At 41.8% G+C, this 25,027-nt stretch overlaps 1 protein-coding gene across 1 annotated transcript in view; it reads right to left on the bottom strand.

The window, feature by feature from the left end:
• WDR90 (WD repeat domain 90) overlaps positions 1–25,027 on the bottom strand; it is a 1,773,335-nt gene that overhangs the window by 1,484,946 nt on the left and 263,362 nt on the right. The window contains exon 8 of the mRNA XM_044079383.1: positions 11,469–11,578. Within this exon, the coding sequence (XP_043935318.1) occupies positions 11,469–11,578 (110 nt within the window). The remainder of the gene's footprint in view (positions 1–11,468; positions 11,579–25,027) is intronic.

Below are 25,027 nucleotides of genomic sequence, written 5' to 3'. Positions count from 1 at the left end.
GTCTATATATGCAATGGGAATCCAACATAAGCAGCAGCTGCTCTTGTGCAAGAGGGACACAGGTGAAACCCCCAAGGTACATTTACAGTTTCCCATCCAATTGCCTAATTTATGCTTAAAGAGGGTCATTGAGGAGCTTCATTTTATGTAAATTGAGAGTTTGTTCCAGAGGAGTGGCAACCTCTTCGAGACATATCTGTCTCTCCAGTGTGTCCTGTTAATTTCGCAAGCAAGGTTATGGTCCCAAGAGCAAGCGACTCTTGTCCCATTTGATTTGCAGATGTGCATTTCCATTTAGGCAGGGTTCAAGACTGCTCTGTAGGCCAGGCACAAGTCGCCTCTAAGCTGTCTATATGAGACAGCGTACAGTCTGTCCAAGTAGGTCATGTGCTGTAGGCCCTGAATTATTTTTGTGAGAAACCTCTGAGGTCTCTCTAGCTGCTGCTCGTGTCTGGTAAGGTACACATAGAAGGAAGCACTGTACTTTATTATCGGTCTGATACGGGCCAAGTACAAGACAGTTATAACTTCCTTAGCTTTAGATGCTATGCCCTTACTTATGTGCAACAAACAAGGCCTTCCTTACTACTGTGGACACATGGTGATCAAAGTTAAGGTTGCTATCAGCATGTGCTCCCAAATCTCTCACCACGGAGTTTGAACTTGGGGGGGTATTATTAATGTTGTAATTTGCAGGGACTTCTCCTTTACCCCCCTCTATTGTTTACTTTTAAATAACTATCACTAAAGTAGCAGCCTATTTTACAGATCTCTGCAAGTTAATAAGTTATTATTAAAGAATGGAACCTTCACGTGTTTTAATTGCAATTACTGTAAATATATGATAGTTTTTTACATCCTGTTATGAATCATACATACTATACACAGTGTTATGAAGATTGCAATATGTAGACCCTAGTTTATCTGGCTATGTACACCTGTTGAACAGGTTTCTATGTACAGAAGTCAAACAGGAGATTTAAAGAGGATTTATAATCATATATATGTATACGTGTATATACAAATAAGTTAAATGATGGAAATGCTTTAGTGAAACATGTTTTAGTAAATGACACCACCAACAATTTTAAGTTTATGGCACTGCAGGTTTTAAGTGTGAGTTTGTGAGAGAGATATTAGCAATTTGACAGGGAAGACAGAATATAAATGGATTATTAGACTGAATGCTGTTACTGAACCAGGCTTAAATAAGAGTTTCAGCTTCAAATCATTATGGAGTGTTAGGAAATTATGATATTGAAATGTTAATAGCAGTTTCTAATTGATTGAGATTGCTGGTATATAACTGTGGTAATGGTTTTACGCTGTACTAACTTGACAACGTGTCTTCTGGACATAAAAGCACTTTTTAATGCATGTATTAAGTTACTTTATGTATTAAAGTCTATTTCATACAATATAGTTCTGCCTCAGCTTCGTGGTTCCTGGGGTGGTTTTGATATTTGTTTTTTGAATGCATTATTTAAAATCTTAAAAGAGAAAAAGAATCTGGCTTCATGGAAAAAGGTACAAATATAGGTGATATGGAAGGAGGGGAGGGACACAGTTAATCCCGGTTCATATTGAACCATAATTATAAGGTATTTGTTGGCATTACTGTAAATAGTTTGGCTAGGATTGTGCCAAAAGTTATTAATATGGATCAATGTGAGTTAGCGAAGAACAGACAAATATTTGATATCATAAACATGTACATTCAAAGGTTGATCATGAGGAGGAAACATTAGTCCTATCAGGACTGGATGCTGAGAAAACTTTGGACATGGTAGAGTGGAGATGTATGCCAGAGATTATAAATAAAATGGTTTTCCCTCTGGTATTAATTCTCCTATTACAAAAGATCTACAATGGTTCTACTGCAGTAATTAAGGTAAATGGCACTTAGATGCCAGAATTTAGGATAGCGAGGGGGTTCAGGCAAAGATGTCTACCCCCACCCCCAATTTCTGCTATTTATTCAGAGCCCTTGCCACAAAAAATAAAACAGAATAATATAAAGGTATAGAGGTCTGTAGGAACGTTGAGGTTAGCTATGTGGGTCTATATTATAAGCACGAAACCCGAAATAGGCGAACGCCAAAAGAGCGACACAAACATCAATCAACAAATAGAGCGAAGGACGAAAACGGAAATGCACAACGCCGAACAGATTCCCGGAAGCAACAGCACCATACATGCAAGTAAACCCAAAGTAAACAAACACAACGCAAAACACTTTTATTAACGTTTTTGCAGGGGGACTTGCCCCCCTGCACCCCCCACACACCCCCTACTTATATATACAAACTCCGAGACTGCTCTACAGTGGGGAAAAGGATACATTTCCTCATCCCCACAATCAACTTGCTGACCAGGAAAATCCGTTCGGCATTGTGTCTTTCGGCGTTTCCATCCTTCGCTCTTTTTGTAGATAGACGTTTATGTGTCGATCATATAGGGTTCGCCTATTTCGTCTTTCCAATATAGACCCGGCTATGCTGCAGATGTGACTGCATACCCGGCAAACTCAGAAAGGGACATAAAGCTAGTTAAGTTGCTTAGACAATTTTGAGAATTATCAAGGCATAGAATAAATGAGGATCAGACAAAAGCTATTTCTATGAATTATGCCCCCAAGGGACTACAAACATTTTATAGCTTGTTTCCTTAGTTACAAATCACCTGTCATACACTTCCAGTGTTTAAGTAAATCAAAAATTGTAATCCAAAACTGTTGTAGAATGATAAATCGGTATCAGAAGGGGGGAGCTGACAAAATTTTTTCTGGAGTTGACACAAGTTGGAAACATTCCATACTGACATGCATACATGGCTTCAGATCTGTTCCTGTGAACACAGCATTTGCAAGAAACAGAAGCATATAAGTGATAGAGTTAATGAAGAATATAAAAGAATGCAAAATGAATCCCAACTGTAAAGTGAGTGTTACATAGGAATACATGGATGCAATGGGACCAACTACAAAAGTAGAGATGAAATATTAAGGGGAGGTATGACTTAAATATGGCCAAGGAAACTTTACCCAATGCTAATGCTCAAGTTTTGTACTAAGTTACGAAGGATTAATGTGAGGCCAAGATACTTCCATAGAACAGAAATAAAAACAGCTGGAGCAGTGTCTGGTAGACTTAGGTTATGCTATACGACGACTGTAAAATAGAAAATGAAGCACTGTAAACCTTGATATTGGATTGGGCCTGCTGATAAATCAACTGCAACTGAAATGCTTCCGATCAACTTCAGTCATCTCTGAAAAACCAAAAATGGAGTTTGTGCGAGATAGGATTCTAAATGAGGAGCTGGCCCTTAAGTAGATCACATTTTTATCCAAAAGGAAGACTTCTTTGGCTTGCAATGAAGATCTTGCACTCTCACAACCTGACAGCCTGAAACCACTAAGAGCAAGGATGATGAATATGGGTCTTTCATTTATATTGTACCACAATGGCCTAGCTGCTCTGCAGCTATTAGGTTCATAGGTATGTACTAGGCTATCAGCCCTAGAGCCTATATAAGCCTAGCCAAATGAGGTTCCCTGGCTTTCGCCACCCAAGAAAATTAGTTTCCTGTGTCCCTGTTGAGCAGTGCCACAGCAGTGATCCCCAGGGTGAATTTCTGTTTCCCATCCAATTGTCAAGATTTCTCTTAAAGAGGGCTAATGAGGAGCTCTGCTTTACATGAATGGGTAGCCTATTCCAGAGCATGGGAAGTCTCTGGGACAGGAATCTATCCCTCCAGCATGTTCTGTTTATTGTGGTGACAAGGTTTAGGTCTCTGGAGAGTGTGGCTCGGAGAGATTGGAATTTATTCAAGTGTAGCATGTCCATCAGATCTGGGTTAGACATGGCTTTGTATGTTAGGCAGTGGTCGCCACTGCGTAGGCGATATGTGACTGAGTAGAGCTGGAGTTTTTTGAGACAGTCTGCATATGGCATCTGTTTGAGGCTAGTAATCCTCCTAGTGAAGTATTTCTGTGGCCTTTCTAGTTGTTGCAGATGTCTTGCGAGGTACACACCAAATGGGACGCTATACCCTATAATGGTTCTGATAAGAAATGAGTAGAGAGGAACGATGACCTCTCTTTCTCGATGAGAAACCTTTTGTGATGGGGTGTGCCATGTAGAAGGATTTCCTGACTACTGTGGCGACGTGATCATCAAAGGAGAGACCACTGTCCATCTGTGCCCCAAGGTCTCATCACACTTTCGGTGTTTAGTATGCTACCGCCTATGTGGTAGTTCATGGATATGGTGTTTTTGCCAAAGGGGATGACAATGCACCTCTTAGCATTGAGCTTTAGGCTATGACTGACACTAAGCATCAGTCTCAGTAAGGCCTCTTTGCAGAATGTCCACATCCCTAGGTGAATCTATTATGGCTCCTAGTTTGCAGTTGTCTGCGAATTTCATTAGCCAGAGACCAGCTATATTAGCCTGGAATTCAGAGAAGTAGATACTGAAAAGGATAGGACCCAGGACTGAACCCTGTGTTACTCCACTTGTCACTGGTCTAAAGTCAGATTTGGTGTCTGCTACTTTCACTGCATGGGTTCTGTCAGTGAGCCAGTTGGCCACCCATCTTGTGACATATGGATTTATGCCTAGTCCAGTGAGTTTATCTATAATACCAGAGTGGAGGATGGTGTTAAAAGCCTTGGTGAGGTCAAAACAGGCTGTGTGCACCACCTTACCCTCATCTACGGCTCTGGTGACTGCTTCAAAGAAGTCATTCAGGTTTAAAAGGCATGATCTACCTTTTAAAAACCCAAAATGAGTGGGGTCCAGGGTTTGGAGGTTACCTACATCTTTGTTTATAAGCTCCAGGATGATGTGTTCCATGGTCTTGCAGACCAGGCTCGTCAGGCTAATGGGGCTGTAGTTCCCGGGGTCATTGATGGTACCACACTTTGTGGAGTGGGATAACCGTCGCTGTGCACCATTCCACAGGCACAAATCCTGAAGTGAGGCTATGGCTGAACATGGTGCTTAGGTGGGGTGCCAGTTCGTTCTGTAGTTCATGCAGAATGGGATGTTGTCCGGTCCTATGGATGCTGTGTTCTTGGCTTTGGAGAGTGCGGTCTTTACCTGTGCAGCCGTGATTACAGGGACTTTGCAATTTTCTGGTATGGAGATGAGCCCTTTGGGGGGGTGGGGGGGTAAAGTTTTTACTGAACCTGTCTGCCAGGATGTTGGCAATATCTGTTGGTTCGGTAAATGTAGTGCCGTTGTGCTGTAGTGCTGAGCAGATCTGAGTGTTGCCATTGAGATTCCTGACATAGCTGTAGAAAGCTTTGTGGTTGTCTTTAGAATCCATGGCAATTTTATTTTTGTAACTAGCTTTGGAGGATTTTATGAGAGATCTCAGCTTCTTGCTGAGGCTGAACAGGGAGTTCCTGCAATCATTGGATATTACTCTTTTTTACAACAGTTTCTTCCTTCTGTTGTAGAGTTTGTTTATGGCAGGGGACCACCAGTTTGGCTTCCTTTTTCTGAAGGATAGTATCTTGGTTCTGTTGGGGATGGCATGGTCCATGCACTCGTGTATGTGCTTACACAGTGCTTTTGTATATGATTCAGCAATCGTGTCTCTATTTTCCATCTGTGTGGGTAACGTGAAGTTGGCCACTTCTGACTTCAGAAGAATGAAGTTGGCTTTGGAGAAATGTTTTACTGTGGTTTCCTTAATGGGGGAGGGGGGTGTGGATGTCTAGGGTGATTAGCTTGTGGTCGGACCTGACCAACGAGTAGTTGACCTCTGGTGTGAAGCATCTGTTACTCATATTGGTAATGACTAGGTCCAGGATGTTGCTGCCCCTGGCAGGGGTATGGACAAGCTGATCCAGGGCATTGGAATTGATGAATTCCAGAAAACGTTGGGCAGATGAGTTAGTACACGAGTAGTTTTCCCAGTTGATGGTGGGGTAGTTGAAATCTCCCAATATTAGGGTATTGGGCTGTACCTTAATATTATCCAGTATATCGAGAAACATGGAGTGGGTGTGTCCTGGGGCATGGCAGGGGATCTGTAACAAGCCACAACCTGAATTGCAGTCTTGTCCAGTGTTAATTGCACTTGGATATTTTCGGATGCATTATGTTGAGAAACTAGCCTGGAGGTGTGGATATCCTTAATGAATATGGAAACACCTCCTCCTTTAGTGTTTTGGCCCAGGTTAGGTGGCCGAAATGTGTGGTAAGAATTGTAGCCTGGTAATGCAGGGTGATCTCTGGAGCCTTAAACCAGGTCTCTGTCACTGCACAGATGTCGATGTTCTTCATCTTAAGGAGTGCCTCGAGTGAGTGCATTTTGAGGTTTAGACTTCTAGCATTGAGTAGCATTACCCTTAGATTTTGCTTGTTTGTTATCTACTATAGTGGTGCAATTGATATTTGAGCCTTGCCTAAAAAAGGCACTATAGGGGCGGCAAAAGCCTTAGCCAGTATCCAGAATCCCAGAGGAGACAGGTGCAGGCCATCTCTGGCAAAGCATCGTGGCCTGCTGATCATGTCATCCCAGGAGACAGATACTGGATCCCCTTGGAATGACACCAGAAGCTTAGCCAATTGAAGTCAATCATTTGAAGTCAATCATTTGACTTTTGGGTGATTTTTGGGTTGGGACTTTTGGGTTGGGAGGGTGGCCTAATGGTTAAGGTGTTTGCCTTACAAGCACAAGGTACAGGGTTTGAATCTCACAAGGGATAATTGGCTAGGCTTAAAATGGCTCGCATGGGCAGTTAGCTTAGTACTAATCTATGAACTATCTATGAACTTTTGTCCTTGTACTGTGGTATCATTCTGGGTGATGGCAGGATGCTACTCAGGGCTAGTGTCATACTTGTCTGGGCCATACGATAAGAGAGCTCCTCCATGTCTCTTTTCATGTAGTCCAGGGAGGTATGTCTCAGATCATTCACTCCAACATGGACAATGACAGAGTCATATTTGTACTTGTTGTGGAGTGACCTGAGTGCGTGCATTATATGGTGGATCCTGGCACCTGACAGGCAGCTGACAGTAACATTCTCCTTGTTTAGCCTGGTGAGAGTGACGTCAGTGTGCCTGATATAGAGTCACCAATGACTAGTGTGTTGGGTATGTTGTTTGGCCTTATGTGCTGAGGTTGACAGGCGCACTGATTTTGTGGGCTATGTGTCGTTCAGGTAGTGTTGGGGGTGGTGGCTGCTTGTGTTTCAGCTTTGGAGGTCTCTGTTAGGGCAGATTTTTATTGAGAGCCTCTGCAAATGTAGATGTGTGTTTTGTGTTACTATGTGTGGGTTTGGGTGGTGTAGGTTTTGATGGACTATGTGTAGAATGCGGCGTGGTGTTTACCTTCTCCTCTTGACTGTCTAGTCCAGTCTTGGCTGGAGAGAGCTTGGCTTCCAGTTTGGCTATATAAGCGCATCTCTCACAGGTTGTAGTGTTGGGTGGTAGGAGGAGAGGGTTATCAGTGTACATGACGCAATTGCTACATTGCCCCAAGATGCCGAGATTCATCAGGTGGACAGGAAAAAACACCAGGAGCTGACCCTTAGACATGCCTGGCTAGTGCTTATTAATTTAAGTATAAGAACTGATTTCCTCTTGATAAGTGAGGAAAATTGAGTGCTGCAGTAATGTGTACATTATTTAGTGCTTGCAACGAGATTTGGAAAGTGCTGAGCACAAAGAAACAGTTTTGAGTGCTAAAACTAGAAAGCTGGCTAGTTCTAAGGGAACACAAACAGTTTTGAGTGCTAAAACAGTTCAAAATAGTAAAGTAGCAAAGTTAATAAAAAAATGGTCAGAATAATGTGGCTTAGCAATAAAAAGCAAAACAGAGGTACTTAATCCACTCAAAGTCTCCCTTTTCTCTAACTGCTTCTGCAGGACTCTGCATGACACCCATGCAGGCTCTTGCTGAGGTAATACAATCAGAAACAAAAAACAATGCCAGCAAATATATAAAATAATTCAGTCAGGCAAAAATTAAGACAATGCAGAATACTGAAAAGTTAAACTGCCAAGAATTACACTTATCAGCAATATATTTCCAGATTGTTTGAGAGCACTCTTCAGTCAGAACACAAGGAGTTTCTAACAATGTATTCTTGGGCTTCAAAGCTACTTATCTTTCAGACTAAAACCATGATGTTGTTGCACCTTTACTTCTCTTATCATGCATGTTTTACAGTCTTACCACTTAGCCAGTCACATTATACTGCATCTACTCGACAGCAGAAAGACAACAAACTCTTCCTGTCCACTCTGTAATTGTACTTAACATTCTACCTGTCCACAACCTCAACCTCCATTATCATCCCCTCTAGAATATTTCAGTGGATTCCTTCCCTATTTATTCCAACCAGCCATTCAAAGGTCCACAAAATTCTTTGTGACTCTTTACACCCTGCTGCATGTGCTCCCTCCTTCCAATTTTGTGACTGCTATTCAGGATACTCCATTCACATCTCCAGGACATGATCCTGTGCAGCAGTATCTTGGCCTTCCTGATTCTTCTGGTATCTGGCAAGAAGAGCTCCAGCTAATTCACTATGGTTACATCCTTTCTCCTTCATTCCACTCAGCACTCTAATGGATTTCATCTGGTTTCCTTTCAGTAGCTAAATCCTTTCCTTACAGGGCCTCAAAAACTGCACAAAGTACTTAAGCGGTGTGGTTTAACCAGGACCCAGTAGAGAAGGGACATTATCTCTGTTTCTGGAGTATATCACACTGAGAATACAGCCAGCATTTCATATGCTGCTGCCAATGCCCTCTTAATGAGTTCTTAATTGGGCAATCAAGATGCAACAAACATCCCCAGATCCTTTTCCTGCTATTAGTTCATCTCCCATTTTTTTATTCTAAGCAAAAAGCAGAAAAAAAATAAACTAGCATAAACATGAACAAATTAAGTGCAAGAGACTAGCAACGTACAGCTGCAAAGTGGGCAAACAAAAAATATTAAGCCTCAACCCTAACAAGTTAACAGTCAAACTACAGCTACTATAAAAAGGAAAGAATCCTACCAACTCCTTGCCAGTTCTTTTGACAGTGGTGCAGCGGTTGCATTGTCGCCTCATGGCAAGACGTTCTCCAGTTTGATCCTCAGCTGGGGTGCCTTCTGTGTAGAGTCTGCATGTCCTCCCTGCATTCGTGTGGGTTTTCACTGTGTGCACCGCTTTCCTCTCACATTACAAAGACATGCATCTGGAGTGTTTCTCCCTGTGCATCCGCTGAAAATTGGCTTCATTCCAAGTCGGACTTTCCCAGTAAACAAATGTTAAATAAATACATAAGAAATTATGATTGCTCTAGTTCAAGTGTAATATTGTGCATCTGTCTGCACTAAACCACAACTTCCATCTTAGTGTCCATCAGATCAAGCTTTCCACAGCCCTTGTTAGACTCTTATCTGCCACTGTTGGTCTGTGTCATCAACAAAGAAGCTGAAAATGTTATCTAGTCCCTCCAAAATGTCTAAAACAAACCAAGTGAAGAATTATGGACCCAGGACCAAATTCCCGAGGTACTTCTCCATTTACTCTCCTTATTCCTGCATTGTCCCTTCCACCCAGGGTTGCCAGATTTTTGACTGGCCAGGTACGGACAAAGTCTAAAAAAAAAAAAAGGTCTTTCACTGTAAGTGAAGAGTAAAAGAAAAAAAAAAAAAAGGTCTTTCCACAGTTCCGCATTAAACAGAAGTAGCTCTGTTTTGCGATGTTTTGATTGGCCCGTATACCGGCATATGGGCCAATCAAAAATCGCTAAACACGGAGCTACTTCTGTTTAATGCAGAACATCGCAGTTCCGCATTAAGCAGAAGTAGCTCTGTTTTGCGATGTTTTGATTGGCCTGTATACCGGCATATGGGCCAATCAAAAATCGCTAACCATGGAGCTTCTTGTGTTTAATGCAGAACTTCCACATTAAACACAAGAAGCTCCATGTTTAGTGATTTTTGATTGGCCCATATGCCGGTATACGGGCCAATCAAAAAAAAAAGCAGAGACTGCCCAGGATTTAAACCGGCAGTGCGGGACTCGGGATCAGGCTGCTGATCTCAGGACAGCCCCGCCCAAATAGGGACGTCTGGCAACCCTGCTTCCACCACAGCCCACGGGGTCCTACCTTTCAACTACACAGCACTCTAGAAAAACTGTAGGGGGTGGGATAAGACGGAGACTGAGGAACTAAACAACTGCCTGTGCAAGACCAAGTGAAGCCCTCTGTGAAGTCCAGGTGGCTGACGTCCATTGGTACTGCCTTATCAAGTACTCCTGTAAACAAGTCATAAAACTGGATCATGTTTGACTTAGCAGCTCTTGCTAGCCATGAACTCGTACTGTCTTTTTTGCTGGAGATTGATGTCTTCTAAGAAAGCAGACAGTCTTTCCCACAGGATCTTCTCCAGGACTTTCCTCGCAAATTATGTTAAGCTAACAGGTTCCTTGGATTTTTCCTGCTTCTCCTTGTGCAACGGTACTACACATTCTGTCTACTAGCCCTCAGGCACTTATGCACCTGACACTGATTTGCTGAAGATCTCAAGAGTAACTCCATGCAAAATTACTCTGAATTTTGAGTAAGCCAGAAACCATATTTCATCCTACTGATAATCTGTCCTTATGAATCTCATCTACATCACCACTCTGGTATCGGTTACTAGATTAGAACTTACCTTCTCAAAGACTTGTGTCATCCTCTTGGTGCCTCAATAGATACTGCTAGACATGTGAGTTTATGATCATTTCCCAGGATTTGTCAATATGCCCCTACAATTCAGAGGTGTCACTTTCTATGGCATTCATTTATTCAGGTATACAAGTATGACGAAAACATAAGAAAAGCAAAAACTGTCTTTCCCTTTGGTCAGGAAACAGGTCTTCTGGCATGTCACAAATTACCAAGCTAATACGTCATTTCTCCATGTAGCAATCTCTGTGCTATACTTTATGGGGAAAAAAAAAAGAGTTGGAGAAGTACAAGTTGTCTTTTCAAAATGGTGACTGCTTGGGCCCTCTGTGTCTTGGTTTATTAGTTAAAACAATTACTGCAGCAAGCCTTCTGATTTTTACTAAACAGCACACTATAACACTACCCCCACCCAAACATGACACAGAGCCAGGTAAGTGTTTGCATTAATCACTACAGAATAAAAATGAATATTAAGCCACTCACTGAGTGGGTTGCGTCATTAAGTTCCCCTGGCTGCATGTCATATCCTAGGAGTGTGGCCAGGTTAAACTTATACAATATGACAAGGAAAGCATTTGTTTTTTCTTGATAACATGGTAACAAAATTGTATATGCTGGCTTCAATGAGCTGACAAAGGATTACCTCTGTGAAAGGCTAAGCAAAACACTTTCAAGTCTGCATTCAGTTCAATAACATTAACTATAAACAGCACCATCATTCACCATCAATGGTTTCTACACAAATTAGCATGAAGACAAATTACTCACAGGTTTTGGAGTAGTTATTTGCTGGATAAGAGAAACACGGTCCTGAACAGGTTTACTGACATTTACTGTCCGTGGTAGCTCTCGTACTGGGCTTGAAGGTTTTTGCAGAACTGTTTTAAAAAAAGACAGATATGCAGTCAAACCTTAGACTCATGCATCAGTAAGTTAACTCAATGCATACATACATATATACATACAAATATTTCAAAGCACAGGCATCAAAACCCTTCTAGCCTGCCAATATACCAAAACAGTTTTTTCCCATAATAAGTTTCCATGCTGTTCTTAAAAATATCTAAACTAGTTCTTGCCTTAATGCAATTTGGTAGTCTGTTCCATACATTAACTGCTCTCTCATAGAACCAATTAGTACACTAGAGAACCAACTGATACACTTCTCAATCCTATAGTATTTTCTACATAGGTTGTCTGATAATTCTCTATTACTTTTTGATAACCCCAAACTTTACCAAAGGTAGTTGTTTCTAAATGCCCTATACACCTGAATAAGATATCCTCAGATATCTACAAGAGACACTGTACAAGTTCAGATATTTTAGTCTTCCATAATAACTTAAATTTTCATATCCATGGATGCCCTTGGTATATTTCTGCTGTATTCTTTCCAGTTTACTCATGCTTGTTTTTTGTAAGGTTTACATACTTTCATTCCATACTCAAGTTTGGGTCTAATGTAATTAAACAATGACTTAATCATTTCTGATTTCCTAAACTTTAAAAATCTTCTACAACATATAGTTCTATAATTAGAATTCTGTACTTATCATAACTTGGCATCTGTGTTGTCCAATTTCATTATTCCTCACTTCTGGGTCTAGGATCCTACATCGGATCCCATCGGCTGCTTTTACAAGGCTATGATCTCAGCCTCAAGCTCCTCCCTCTCCCATAATGCCTCACGCCTGACTGAGTTTGCTTCCTTGCGAAGAATTTATCAAAAGGGTAAATACCTATCCTTTTAAAGTTAATTTAGAAGAAAAGACAGTCATACTCTGAAGCTCAAACTAATAACCTATGGGTTCCCGAGTTCCTCTAGATGTTCCAGGCAATTAGGATGGGGGACAGATGGGAGTGACAAGAGGAAGAATGAAATTTAACAACACAGATGCCAAGTTATGGGAAGTACCTAACTTCTAAATCTAATGTTGTCTATTTTATTCTTCCTCACCTCTGCGTCAGAGTCCCCAGCCACACAGTTCCCTGGATGGCCCTCATGGAAGGATATGCTGGAGCACCATGGAGCCAAAGGATACTCTACTTCTGAAAACAATGTGTAACTTATTGTGAGACACAAGGGTATGATGTCTGGACCAAGTTAATGCAGCACAAATCTCATCAATAGAAGTTCTGGTAGAGAAGCCGGATGAAGTGGTCATAGACCTTGTTGAATGTGCTTCTGGAGGGCATGGTATACCATTTAAAGAATAAATGGGAGAACTGCAATTCATAATCCATTTAGAGAGATTACAATCTTCGACAATGCTTGGTCCAAGTGATTGGGTAAGAATGATAAGAATAATTACTCAAATTTTCTATGTTTGTGTCCTGTGCAAACAGGAATATAGTTGCCTATGAACATAAAGGAGATGCAACATGTATTCACCCTGGTTGGAATGGTTTGGGAAAAAAAATGGTAACTGGATGGTCTGGTTGATATTTGTCTACATAGCCACTTTAGGTATTGAAGGAAGGGTTAGTTCTTAAAGATATCCTATCTTTATGGAAAATAATGTATGGTGACTTGGAGAAGAATGCCTGCAATTCAGATACCCTTTTTGCAGAGGTTATCGCTACAAGAAATGCTGTTTTCCAAAATAAAAATTATAGCAAGAATCAGCTGGCTCAAAAGGTTTTTGAGTGAGAACTTGGACAATAGTCAGAACCCACAGAGGAGAATGATCTTTGACTGGTAGCCTAAGTTAAAAAGACTTTTTCTAAAAGCTTTACACAGCTTGGATGACAAGGTAGAATCTCATCCAATGTAAAAAATCAAAACTGCTGTCAGTTGCAACTTTACAGTAGAGAAACTAGCTCCATCCTGGAAACGTGAAGCTAGAAAAAGGAGCATGTCTGATATGGAGGCTAAAAAAGATCAATATCTTGTTGGAGGCCCAAATTAAGAATCCTTTCCACTTGCTACTGTAGACCTTTTTTGTGGACACAGAGGCAAGAATAATCCTTTGGACTGGCGAGTCTAGCCTGGACTTTGTTAGAATCACTGGAAGTGGAGAAACCATGCAGTTAACCGAAGGGACCAGAGATTGGGGGGCTGATGTAAGATCAGACCCTGACACAGATCCAATATCCAAGGGGGATAATTCCAGATGACACTACATAAAGGGGAACCAAACCTAACAAGGCCCGAAGGGGACAATGACAATTAGTGAGGTCTTCAATCTGCTGGCTTTCTGTACAACTCTTGGGATCAGATGTATGGGGGGGGGTAAGCATACAGGAGACCCAAAGGCCAATCGTGGACTAGAGCGTCCCTGGGGGACTCCCCAAACTGGAGGAATCACAGCAAAATACCTGCTGCACTTGTTGTTTAAGGGAGAGGCAAAAAGATTGCAACAAGGCTGGCCCCATCATCTGAAATCTGGTTTGCTATTGACTGACTGAGGGATCACTATGGGAGCTCAGGATGGACCTGCTGAGTCTGTCTGCTAGTACGTTGGTGTCTCTGGGAATGTGCGCTCCAAGACGACAACAGTTCAAAGAGATTGCCCATTCCCACACTCTCATGGCCACTCCACACAAGGAATATGAATGGGTTTGCACATTTGTTGATGTACTAGACAACTGACATGTTGTCTGTATGAATGGCTATCATCCCCAGAGAGAGGCAGTGGTGGAAGGCTTGCAATGTTAGGAGAACTGCTATCATCTCTAGAACATTTATGTGCACTTTGGCCTCTGCCAGGGACCACATGTCTTGGACCATTCTTCCCTAATAATGCCCCCCCCACCCCAACAGGGAAGCATCCATGGTCACTGTAGCATTGGAAGGGGAAGCGAAAAGGGTCTGCCTAGATATAGGTCATCCGATAGCATCAACTACTGGGAATGGCATTTACAAACTGGGGTTAGTTTAATTAGGAACTGATAAAAGGATGGAAACAGGATGGACCACTGAACCGCAAGGGTCCACTGCAGTACTTGCATGAAGAACCTCACTAAAGGTACTAGAAGTATTTCTGCTGAAATCGAACCTAGTGCTCGCACAGTTATGCAGAAGGAGCTGGAGGAGCTGGCATGTCCAGAAGTGTCTATACTTGTTGCCTCAGAAATATAACCTGTTGTTGAGGCAATGCGGCTATTATTGAGATTGTGTTCAATTGCGTTCCTATGAACTCCAGGTCTTGCACAGGAGTTAAGTTTGACATTGCCAGGCTTATCATGATTCACAATTGGTTGAAGGTCTGCAGTAGATACTCTGTGGCCTGGAGGAGTTGATGCTTTGTTCGTGCCATAAGGAGCTGAGCGTACAAATATGGAAACACCTGGAATCCTTGCAGTCTCAGGTGAGCTGCTACCCCTGCCATATACTTGGTAAACACCTGGGGGACTGTGGTGAGGCCAAAGGGCAGGGTTCTGAATTGATAATAATGGTCTCCCAGCTGGAAGCGCAGATGTCAGTATGTGTCCTGGAGATCCACAGCGCGCATCCATTTGTCCTTGTACAGAAGTTCAAGCTGCAAGATGTTATGGACAGTTGCCATCCAAAACTTCGACTTCTTGACATACAGATTTAGCTTGCCTAGATCCAGTACTGGTCGTAGGTCCCCCGTCTTTATCCAGTACTGGTCATAGGTCCCCTGCCTTTTTTGGCACCAAAAAAAAAAAAGCGCAAATACATTTTGGACCCTTGTTTTTCAGTTGGGACCTTCTGGGTGGCTTTTTCTAGAAGTTTTTGAACTTCCTGAAAGGTGAAGTCCCTCTGACAGGGTGGTACATTGGGGAGATTCTTCCTGGGGCTTGGAGGTGGAAGCGAAAAGAGAATGTAGTAACTTCTGGATATTATGCTTAGCACCCAGCGGTCATTTGTTAGATCTGTCCAGGTGTTTGAGTGCAATGATAGATGGCCCATGACTGCCTCCAGAGTAGGACAGCTAGGCAATGCTACAGAAGGGCTGAAAGGGCTTGTCAAAGAAGGATTCAATGAAGCCCTGGTTTTGGGGACAACCTCTTCCTCTAGGGCATTGCCTACCATTAAATCCTCTTCCTCTGGAAGAGGAATTTTCTTGAGGAGACTGAAAAGAACCTTTCTTAGTCCCTCTTTGCTTCCTTGAGAAGATCCTTTGAGGGATAGAAAATTTAATCCCTACCACTGACAAGGTCTTCCCCTCCTGCTCGTTGCGAGGGAAAGTGTCCTTGACAGATGGTCCAAAAAGAGATGAGCCATCGAAGAGGGCATTAGTGAAAGACACCTTAAAATGTTACACAAACCCACACACCCTCATCCAAGCATGTCTCAAAGCTATGCCTGACCCGGCTGCTTGAGAGGTATCCTCTGCAGCGTGAGAGATTAACCTCATCGAGAAATTAGCTAGGGAAGAAAGAGTAGCCAATTGGGGAAACACCTTCTTGAGGTCCTCCTCCAAGAAGATCTCTGTAAGAGAGTTGGCTTGCTCCTTGACCAAGTCTCTTTGAAGACAAGCAAATTGGGCCAGGTAGTTAAGTGCTCTCAGTCCAAACGTGGCTGAGGTGTAGACATGCTTGCCATGTCTGTCCAAAGCCTGGGACTCCCTGTTCTGGGGATGGACTGTGGAGCTCTGCTCGGCCAGCTCCTTCTTTGGGGCAATCAACACCACAATAGCATCAATGGGCACACCCCTGTTCCAATGAAGTCTGTCCCTAGGTGGGCTTAGACACTGTCTACATACTTTGGAACAGGCTCCACAATGTTGGGTTCCTTCCACGCCTGGCGGGAAACTAGATCAAGAAGTTTATCTGCTGGGGGGAGGGGGTTACCCAGGATGTAGATGGGCCTGCCTCGAATGTCTCCAGAAACACCGACTCCTCAGAAGAGGGAGGTTGGGAGGACCATCCACCTCTCTGTCTCAATATTTCCAGGACATCTCCAAAGGAGACATCTCTAGGTGGAGATCTTGGGGAGTCCTCTCCCTCAGCAAAGTCACACTTTTCTTGCGATGTACCCTCTGGGGGAATAGTAGACTGCAGGCCAGTTTGGGTGGGGGGGGCTGACCTAGGACAGGATGTATGGGCTCAGAATTCAGAAGAGATGTAGACAGAGTAGGACCCAGGGGAAGAGTGGGTGCAGCTCTCAGTCTACAGAATGTCCACTCTATCACCAGAAAGGCTGACAGACTCGAGGAAACCCTCTCCTTCTGTCCCAGAGCCAAAGCTACCTGGGAAAAAAAGTAGAATCTACCCCAGATCTGAAACCTCCAGACAGTATCAGACCCAAGCTATCGAAGGCCAAAGCTCCTAAGGGAAGGGATGGATCTGACAAGGTTAGACCTGATGCCTGTCCCCTGGAGTCAGAGCCAAGCCGGTCTGAGACCCTAATGGAGTCGAATAAATCATTATCCTCTGATCTGCCAGTGACTCCCTTGGAGAAACTGTCTCCTGGGAATCCAAAGCAATGGTTTGGATGGGAAGAGGAGTGTGTAGAGAAGGTGCTGGAGATCTCATAGACCTTGGATGGGATGGAGATGGCAAAAGTCCGAACCCTATTTGCACCTTGAGGAAAGCTCCACATCATCCTGTTCATATCTGATCAAAGAAGGCTCTGAGATGACCTACAGGTAGCAGAGGAGTGCCTGGCTCTCATCTGTGCCAAAACCAGAGTTCAGCTCCAAGACCTTGGACCTGAAGCTGTTGGATCAGAGGAAGACATTTTTGGTGAAGACTCAATAATAACCATGGTCAGATCTGGTGAAAACAATGGATCTGTGGACTTATCTGGCGCCAGCTTCAGATCCAAGCAGACTATTGAATCCGAAGGAACTTTAGATACAATCTGATCCGAAGAATTTGGATCCGGTAGTCTTGGTCTTTTCTCCACAAGAGAAGAGGAAAAATCTTCCAGCGAAGCTGAGGAGGCCCTTCGTTTAAGATCCTTGGAGCTCAACAAATGAGCTCCAAAAGCAGGTAAGATCCCATTCAAAATTAACTTGCTCCAGCTGTCCGAAAGGGTGCGTGGGTTGAAGGTCACGCAGACAGGACAGTCAGCCTAAAGATGTTCGGACCCCAGACAGTTGACGCACTTCTTGTGGGCATCAGAATTAGGAATTTTGTGTCCACAAGAAGTGCATCTTTTGAACCCTGTAGGCTTATCCAGTCTATCAAACATCTTGACAGATGAGCCACACCACAACGTGCACACAAACATGCACATGCCGACACACACTAAGTAAAAACTGTAGAGAGAAAAGGCCAAAAACAAGTCTCTCTCTTTTTTTTTTTTAATTTTTTTTAACTACATTAAGAAATGCCAAAGCACTGAAAAAAGTGAAAGTGAAAGAAGAGGAGTGTCCCTAATGCTCAACCAACAAAAAACTATTGGAGGGGATGTGAGGAAGAATAGCAAGAAATACAGAAATATTAATAAAGCAATTATTAAAAAATATATATAAGAATTAGAGAAACTACTTATCTTCACCACTGAAAAATACTTGAGAGCTACAGAGCACATCCATTCAGAATGGCGGCAAATGCAATTGAGGGTTAGTGCAGGTGTGAGGCATGAGAGGAAGGAGCTTGTGGGCTCGGATCATACTCTTGAAAAAGCGGCCGGATCGGATCTGATATCTAATCCTAGACTCAGAAGTGAGAAAGAATGAAATGGACATCAGATCTATCATTAACCAGTTGATTGATATGATTAGAAAAACTCAAAGCTGGCTCTACCAATATGCCCAGGTTCTTAAATGAATCCAGTTTCACTGTGTGCTATATTAAATATAACTTTTAATTTATGCCTCCCAAATATAATATGCTTAGTTTTTGATGCATTTCTCAGTATATTATTCTCCTGTGCTCAAATGGTCAATTTAGGGTATGTCTGCGAAAGAACTTGACAATCTGTAACACATGCAATCAGTTTACCCAATTTCAGGTCATCTGCATAAAGTCTGCAGAAAACCTCAGATGAAAAAGATAGGTCTGAAAGATGCAATCTAAACAAGTAAGGCCCTAAGACAAAGCCCTGTGGGACACCCTGACTGTAAACAAGAATTTCACCTGTCCAGTTGGTGTATGCTTGACATGTCTTTTGTAAGCCATGCAGCTATCCATCTCATCAAGAGTTAATCAACAGCTAGCTGTTATAGTTTACTGATCAGTGCTTTGTGTATGACCTTGTCAAATGCTGAAGTTAAATATGGATAAATTATGTCAAACTACAATTTTTCATTCAGAGCTATTAGTATATTGTTATACAACATCATCTTATAGGTGGTAACAGATCTATTTTCAACATATGCATGCTGATATATGGCTTCAAGTCCCAACCTTTCCAATTCTGACAATAACTTATTCAATATTACCTTCTCTATTATGTTTGCACAGTATGAAAGTAGACTTAAGGGACTATATGACTCTGGGTTTGACCTACTCTCCTTTCCCTGAAAGACAGGCTTAATAAGCGCATGTCTCCAATCTTGAGGAATCTCCCCATATTTATATGACCTAATAAATAATAGATATAACAATCTGCAAGCTCTTGCTGAAGTGTTCTCAGGTCATTATTTGTAATTCCGTCTCCTCCCAGTGCTTTGTTTGCATAGTTCTACAATATAAGCTAATTTGATTCCAGTATCTGAAATTACCTGGCTGTCACTAGAACAACTTATCACCCACTTTGTGAAGACAAACTGTATTGCATAAGATTTTCTGTTGTGCCTGAGAATAAATTTAAAATCCTCATACAGTTTATCAATTTGTATGTTTTTACACCTTTCACATCTTAGATATCTATAAAATGGTTTCCTATTATGCTCACTATGTTTACATACATTTTCTTCAAATCATACGAGGTTACTAGGCTATTGGCTTTGAGGCTCTTATAAGCCTAGCCAAGAGTTTAGCCCATGTTTAGACAAGTCAGCACCCAGAGTCCATGTCCAGCAGGGACAGAGGTTGAATCCCAGGAGTATATTTTCCATTTCCCAACCGGTTATCCAGGTTGCGCTTAAAAAGGGATAATGAGGTACTCTGCTTGATGTGGAGAGGGAGTCTATTCCATAGATGGGGGACTCTCTGGGACACAAATCTGTCCCTCCAACACGTCTTATTGATATCACAGACCAGGCTGAGGTCGTGCGTATGGGTTGCTCAAGTGGAGCTTGATTTGAGGATATGCAGGAGTACCATCAAGGCGGGGTCTGAGATTGCTTTGCATGCCAGACAGAGGTCACCTCTGAGGAGTCTGTATGAAACTGAGTACAGGGACAGGGCTTTCAGCCTAACTGTGTAGGGTAGGTGTTTGACACCCTGGATTCTCCTGGTGAAGAACCTCTGTGGTCTATCCAGCTGCTGCATGTGCTTTGCAAGGTACATGCCGAAGGGGGCGTGTACTCAATAATTGGCCTTATAAGGGAAGAATACAGGGATCTTATGACCTCTTTGTCCCTGGATGAGATACCCTTACTTGTGAGGTGGGATTTGTAGAAAGCTTTCCGTACAATGGAAGCAATATGGTGGTCAAAAGTCAGATTGCTATCAACCTGGGTGCCGAAATCCCTCACTACTGACTGTGTACTTAGGACGCTGTTATTAATGTGATATATGGGGACATCACTCTTCCCAAATGGGATGAGGATGCATTTTTTAGCATTCAGCTTGAGGCCATGTTTCTGGCACCAGTCATTTGTTTGAGTGAGACCCTCTTGGATGACGTCCACATCACATCACTTGGGAAATTGATGACTACGCCTAGCTTGCAGTCATCTGCAAACTTGGTCAGCCATAGCCCACTGGTTTTGGCCTGCACCTCAGAGAAGTATATCCCGAATAACAGAGGCCCCGAGACCGATCCCTGGGGTATGCCGCTCTTTATGGGTCTACTGCTTGAAGTGGCTTCCCCTTTTTTGATTAGGTGGGTTCTATCAGTGAGCCAGTTTGCTACCCATCTGGTAACATATGGATTGATGCCTACTTGAGAGAGTTTATCTACTATGCCCGAGTGGGTATTTCTTGATATTGTCTCGCACTATGCTTAATTTGTTTGTCCAGCTTTTTTTATTTCAATTTTCAAAGTTAAATGTACTCCAAACAAGAAAAAATATTAAGCACGTCAAACGGTGCCTACCTAACACAACACTGTTACTCAATTAATGAAAGGAAGGCTGGTACAATACTAACCATCCAGCTTGTTAAAACAATAACTTAGCTTAAAATCTGCAGCTTTTCTGAGTAAAATGAACAAAACTGAAACTAAATGAAAGCTAAACTCCTCCTTGATTTTATAAACTCAGTTTAGTGCAGAGTTTTGTAGACAAAAATTTCAGCAATTAACTACTAGTAAGCAATAAATAAATAACTTGAATCTAACTATTTAAATCTCTCCAAAATTGGGCTGGCAGTGCATAACCCTTATGAGAACAAGAACAGACTCTTACCAACTCTGTAATCCTTTCAATACACTAAAGGATAATGCCATTTTGAAATGCAATGGTTTGATGCCTACTGTGGCAATTGCAAAAACAGGTATTAATTGGCAACAATTCAAAGTAACAAACAAGGGTTTCAATAAAGCAATTTTTAGTGTAATTCTAGCTATGAATGCAATGTAAAATGTCCCAACCCCAGCTGGGGCCATCCTCATGTCACACCTCCACTTAGAGAAGTACAATATAGCGTCACTTACTAAGGAACAGAAACAAACTGTTAGAAATACCTCATTAGTCTGATTAAATGCAGAGCAGACTGCCACAACTCCAGTCAGAAAGTAAAGTAATGTCAAAGACTGCTTTCTAGAATTATTTTAAAACACAGACACACGAGAATGCGACAAGATCTGCAGTCAGATTCATATTCAGTAACTGGTTATGTATTTCTAAAAGAACATTACTCAAAACATTCTACAATAAAAAAATAAAAAATACACTATATTTTTAAAAAACACAACAAATAATAATAACAATAAAATCCTCACAGAATTACAAAATCCTGCAATCAAAACTCAGACAGTACACAGAGACTGACCAGCACATAATGAACACAAGCTGCCTGACTGACACAATACTGGCCTCCAAGAGTGGACATTACAAGGAATCACGTGACCTTCAAGGGAGTAAGAAAGAACCTCCTCTACTTCACAACTCCCTTGGACAGGCCATTATTTTCCACCTTTCAGGGAATTATGCAAGCAATAATGCACAACAGGGTGTGTGTTAATGTGTAACTAATGCCCGCCCAGGCCCCTGGATTATACTGTACTGCTCTTAGACAATGGGGTCTCTCTAAAATTGTGTTTTACTTGCTTATTTATTTTTTATAGTGCCTCCACCTGCTGTTTCAAACTTGCTGTAGTATATGCTAATGGTGTTTGAGGAAGCAATTTACATCAAATATATATAAAAAATAATATAGTGCTTAAAAAAATAAGCAAGTGAAACAAAATTTTACATACAGCCCATTCTCACTTCCATACACACATACACAATCTCTTCTGCTTTCACACACATACAGTCTCCTTTCCTTTCATACACACATTCACTCACACAAGATCTGTCTCACTCTCTTTCTCAATCTCTCAGTCTCCAGCTGCTTTCATACACGCATTCAGTCTCTGTCTCTCTCGATCTCTCTCACAGGCAGTCTCCTCTGCTTACATACATGCATTCACTCACACATCACTCACACTTTCTCTCTCACTCTCTCCATCTCTCTCTCTCTCACACACACACACACACACACACACACACACACACACACACACACACACACACACACACACACACGTCTCTCTGCTTTCATGCACGCATTCACGCAGACAGCAACAAACAGCCTCTTCTGTTTCGCTCGACAGATTGCTATCTCTCGCGCACGCGCTCTTACTCACATACACGCATACACACATGCTGTATTTTACTTTTTTTTATTTTATACTTGCTAAACAGCAAAAACACTGCTTACTGAGTGTAAAATAATGTCTCACTCACACAGACACACACACACACACACACACACACACACACACACACACACACACACACACACACACCTTTTTTGTTGTCTTCTTTTTTATATTTTAGACTCGCTAAACAGCAAAAATGCTGCTTAGCGAGTGTAAAATAATGGAGGCTGTTCCATTTCCTCAGTCTGATCTCCATGGTAGCTTGATAAGCTGCCATGAAGTGGTGGATCCTTTTTCCACCGGGCATTACTTGTACATTAATACCATTCTGGAGAACGCTCATTCTCCAATCAGGGTATTGATGTACAGCTTTCCCGGTGCCGACACGTACTACACTGTTACAGTTGCAGCTTTAATGTACAAGGTTTACTTTTTCATACAAATATGGATAACCTTTCATTCTCCATTTACCCTGAAACCAGAGTTCCTACATACCCTAACACAGCCTGCTTTTTACAGTCCTTATATACTGCTCTTCTCACACACTTTAGATCCTGTTTTTCCTTTAAGTGTCTTTTTTCAAATTCTGTAAGGAAGCATCTGTGAAAACGCATGTAATGTCAGTTTTTAAACTTTCCTGTTGTTTTTTTGAAAAATCATTCAATATAGGCTTGTAAATAAGCACTTCCGCTGATGTTGTGAAAAAGCATGCAATATTTGCTTTTTAAAATTTTTTTTTAAGAGTTTCTGCCAGTTTTGTAAAAAAGGCATGTCCATTAACAGAATTATGTTAAAAAGCATCTGTGAGGAAGCATGTCAAACTGTTCTGCTAATGTGAAAAAGCATGCATTGCTTAAAATTATTTTTCAGAGTTTTTGCTGATTCTGTAGCATGTCTATTAACAGATGTTCCTTGTTCGTCAAAACACTACTTATTTTAGTCAGGATTACATCACATAGTATATATGCCAATTTTACATAGTTAAGCTCTATTCCTACATTTAAACAAACTTCTTAATCTACGCTTTATTTTTTAGCGTATTTACAGCAGAATTGATTTTAATCTTTTATTCACTGTTCAGCACACTAATAAGCACTGTGCACCAAAGTGCAGCAACGGTAATACAAAAGTATTTAAAAGTGTAAGATTCAGTTGTATTTGAACCCAGTACCATCTGGCCCCAAAAAAGGAATGTATCACTGCATTAAATGCATTAACACGTGCCACCACAGAGGCAGTTAAGTAGCAGGTGCATTCCTGAGGCTTAATACTAACTGTCAGACTTTAGCAATGCGGCTCTTTTTTGTGCGATGTTTAGCAGTGTGCAAACATACACACTTTGCTAATCGTTCCACAAACCCGCTGTTCATTGCACTATGAGTATATATATGTTATGTGCACTATGAGTATATATATGTTATGCTGTATTGATGCTGTTTATTGCCCATTTCCTTTGTCTGACATGAAATTACATGTAGAAACATTACAAACTGAGGGCCCTATCTAACTATATGTCATGTATTTAACATACATCAATGTGTTGGAACCCCCTGCAAGCACTACAACCCTGGGGACTCAATACTTTTTCCAAATGTATACCAACCCACTACAAATTGTAATATCAAATGCTGTGTGCTATGCAATGCACATCTGCTAACATGCAGAACTACAACTACTGACCCAAATGCCTAAAAATCCTCATCTGGAAGGCTACTGTAGGAATCAGCATGGACCATATCCACAGGGACATAGGTGACATTCAATACACTTGACCCTACCTATGTTGGTTTTGTCAAGGGTAGATTATAGGTTCAGAGGTTGGTACTAGGCTATCGGCCCTAGGGCCTATACAAGCCTAGCTATAACAATTCCCTATTTCTTTCCACACTATTTACTTCCCTGGACCCTTGTCCAGCAAGGCGACTGACGTGATCTTGCTTACTGACCCTTGTGGACTTCTTGGATACTGACCGCAAAGACCCGGATAAGGGAAAAAAAGAAGTTATGCGCTCACCATAACGTTCCATCTGTGTTGTCGATCTTCATTTATCCTTGACATGTGCATTCAGTTCCAAAATCGGAAATGACTTGGCCATACTATAGCCCGCAAGGAACACAAACTCTCAAGCTTTAGCCCCACCTAGAATGCTCCTCTTCATTTTACCTCAGATTCAGTTGGGTGATTGACAGAATCCTTTATGCAGTGAATACTTTTGTGAAGACCATATCTGGTATAGAATTGTTAATAAAAATATAAATAAGGGCACAGCTCATTCCACTAAGAGATAAAAAAGGACGGGAGATGGAGGGAGAGAAGTCAAGGATAAATGAAGATTAACAACACAAATGGAATGTTATGGTAAGTACATACTTCTTTATCTGATGTTGTCAATCTTCATTTATTCCTTGACATGTGGGACAGAGTCCCCAGCGACTTTTACCTTGAGTGGACTCATGGAAAGATATTCCTGAGCACCATAGAACCAAAGGAAGC

The sequence above is a fragment of the Protopterus annectens genome, chromosome 8.part0, assembly GCF_019279795.1.
Source record: "Protopterus annectens isolate FY-2018-M chromosome 8.part0, PAN1.0, whole genome shotgun sequence".
In the NCBI taxonomy this organism is placed as follows: Eukaryota; Metazoa; Chordata; order Ceratodontiformes; family Protopteridae; genus Protopterus; species Protopterus annectens.
Note: the sequence above shows the minus strand (reverse complement) of the source record. Positions and strands in the feature narration are given on the sequence as shown.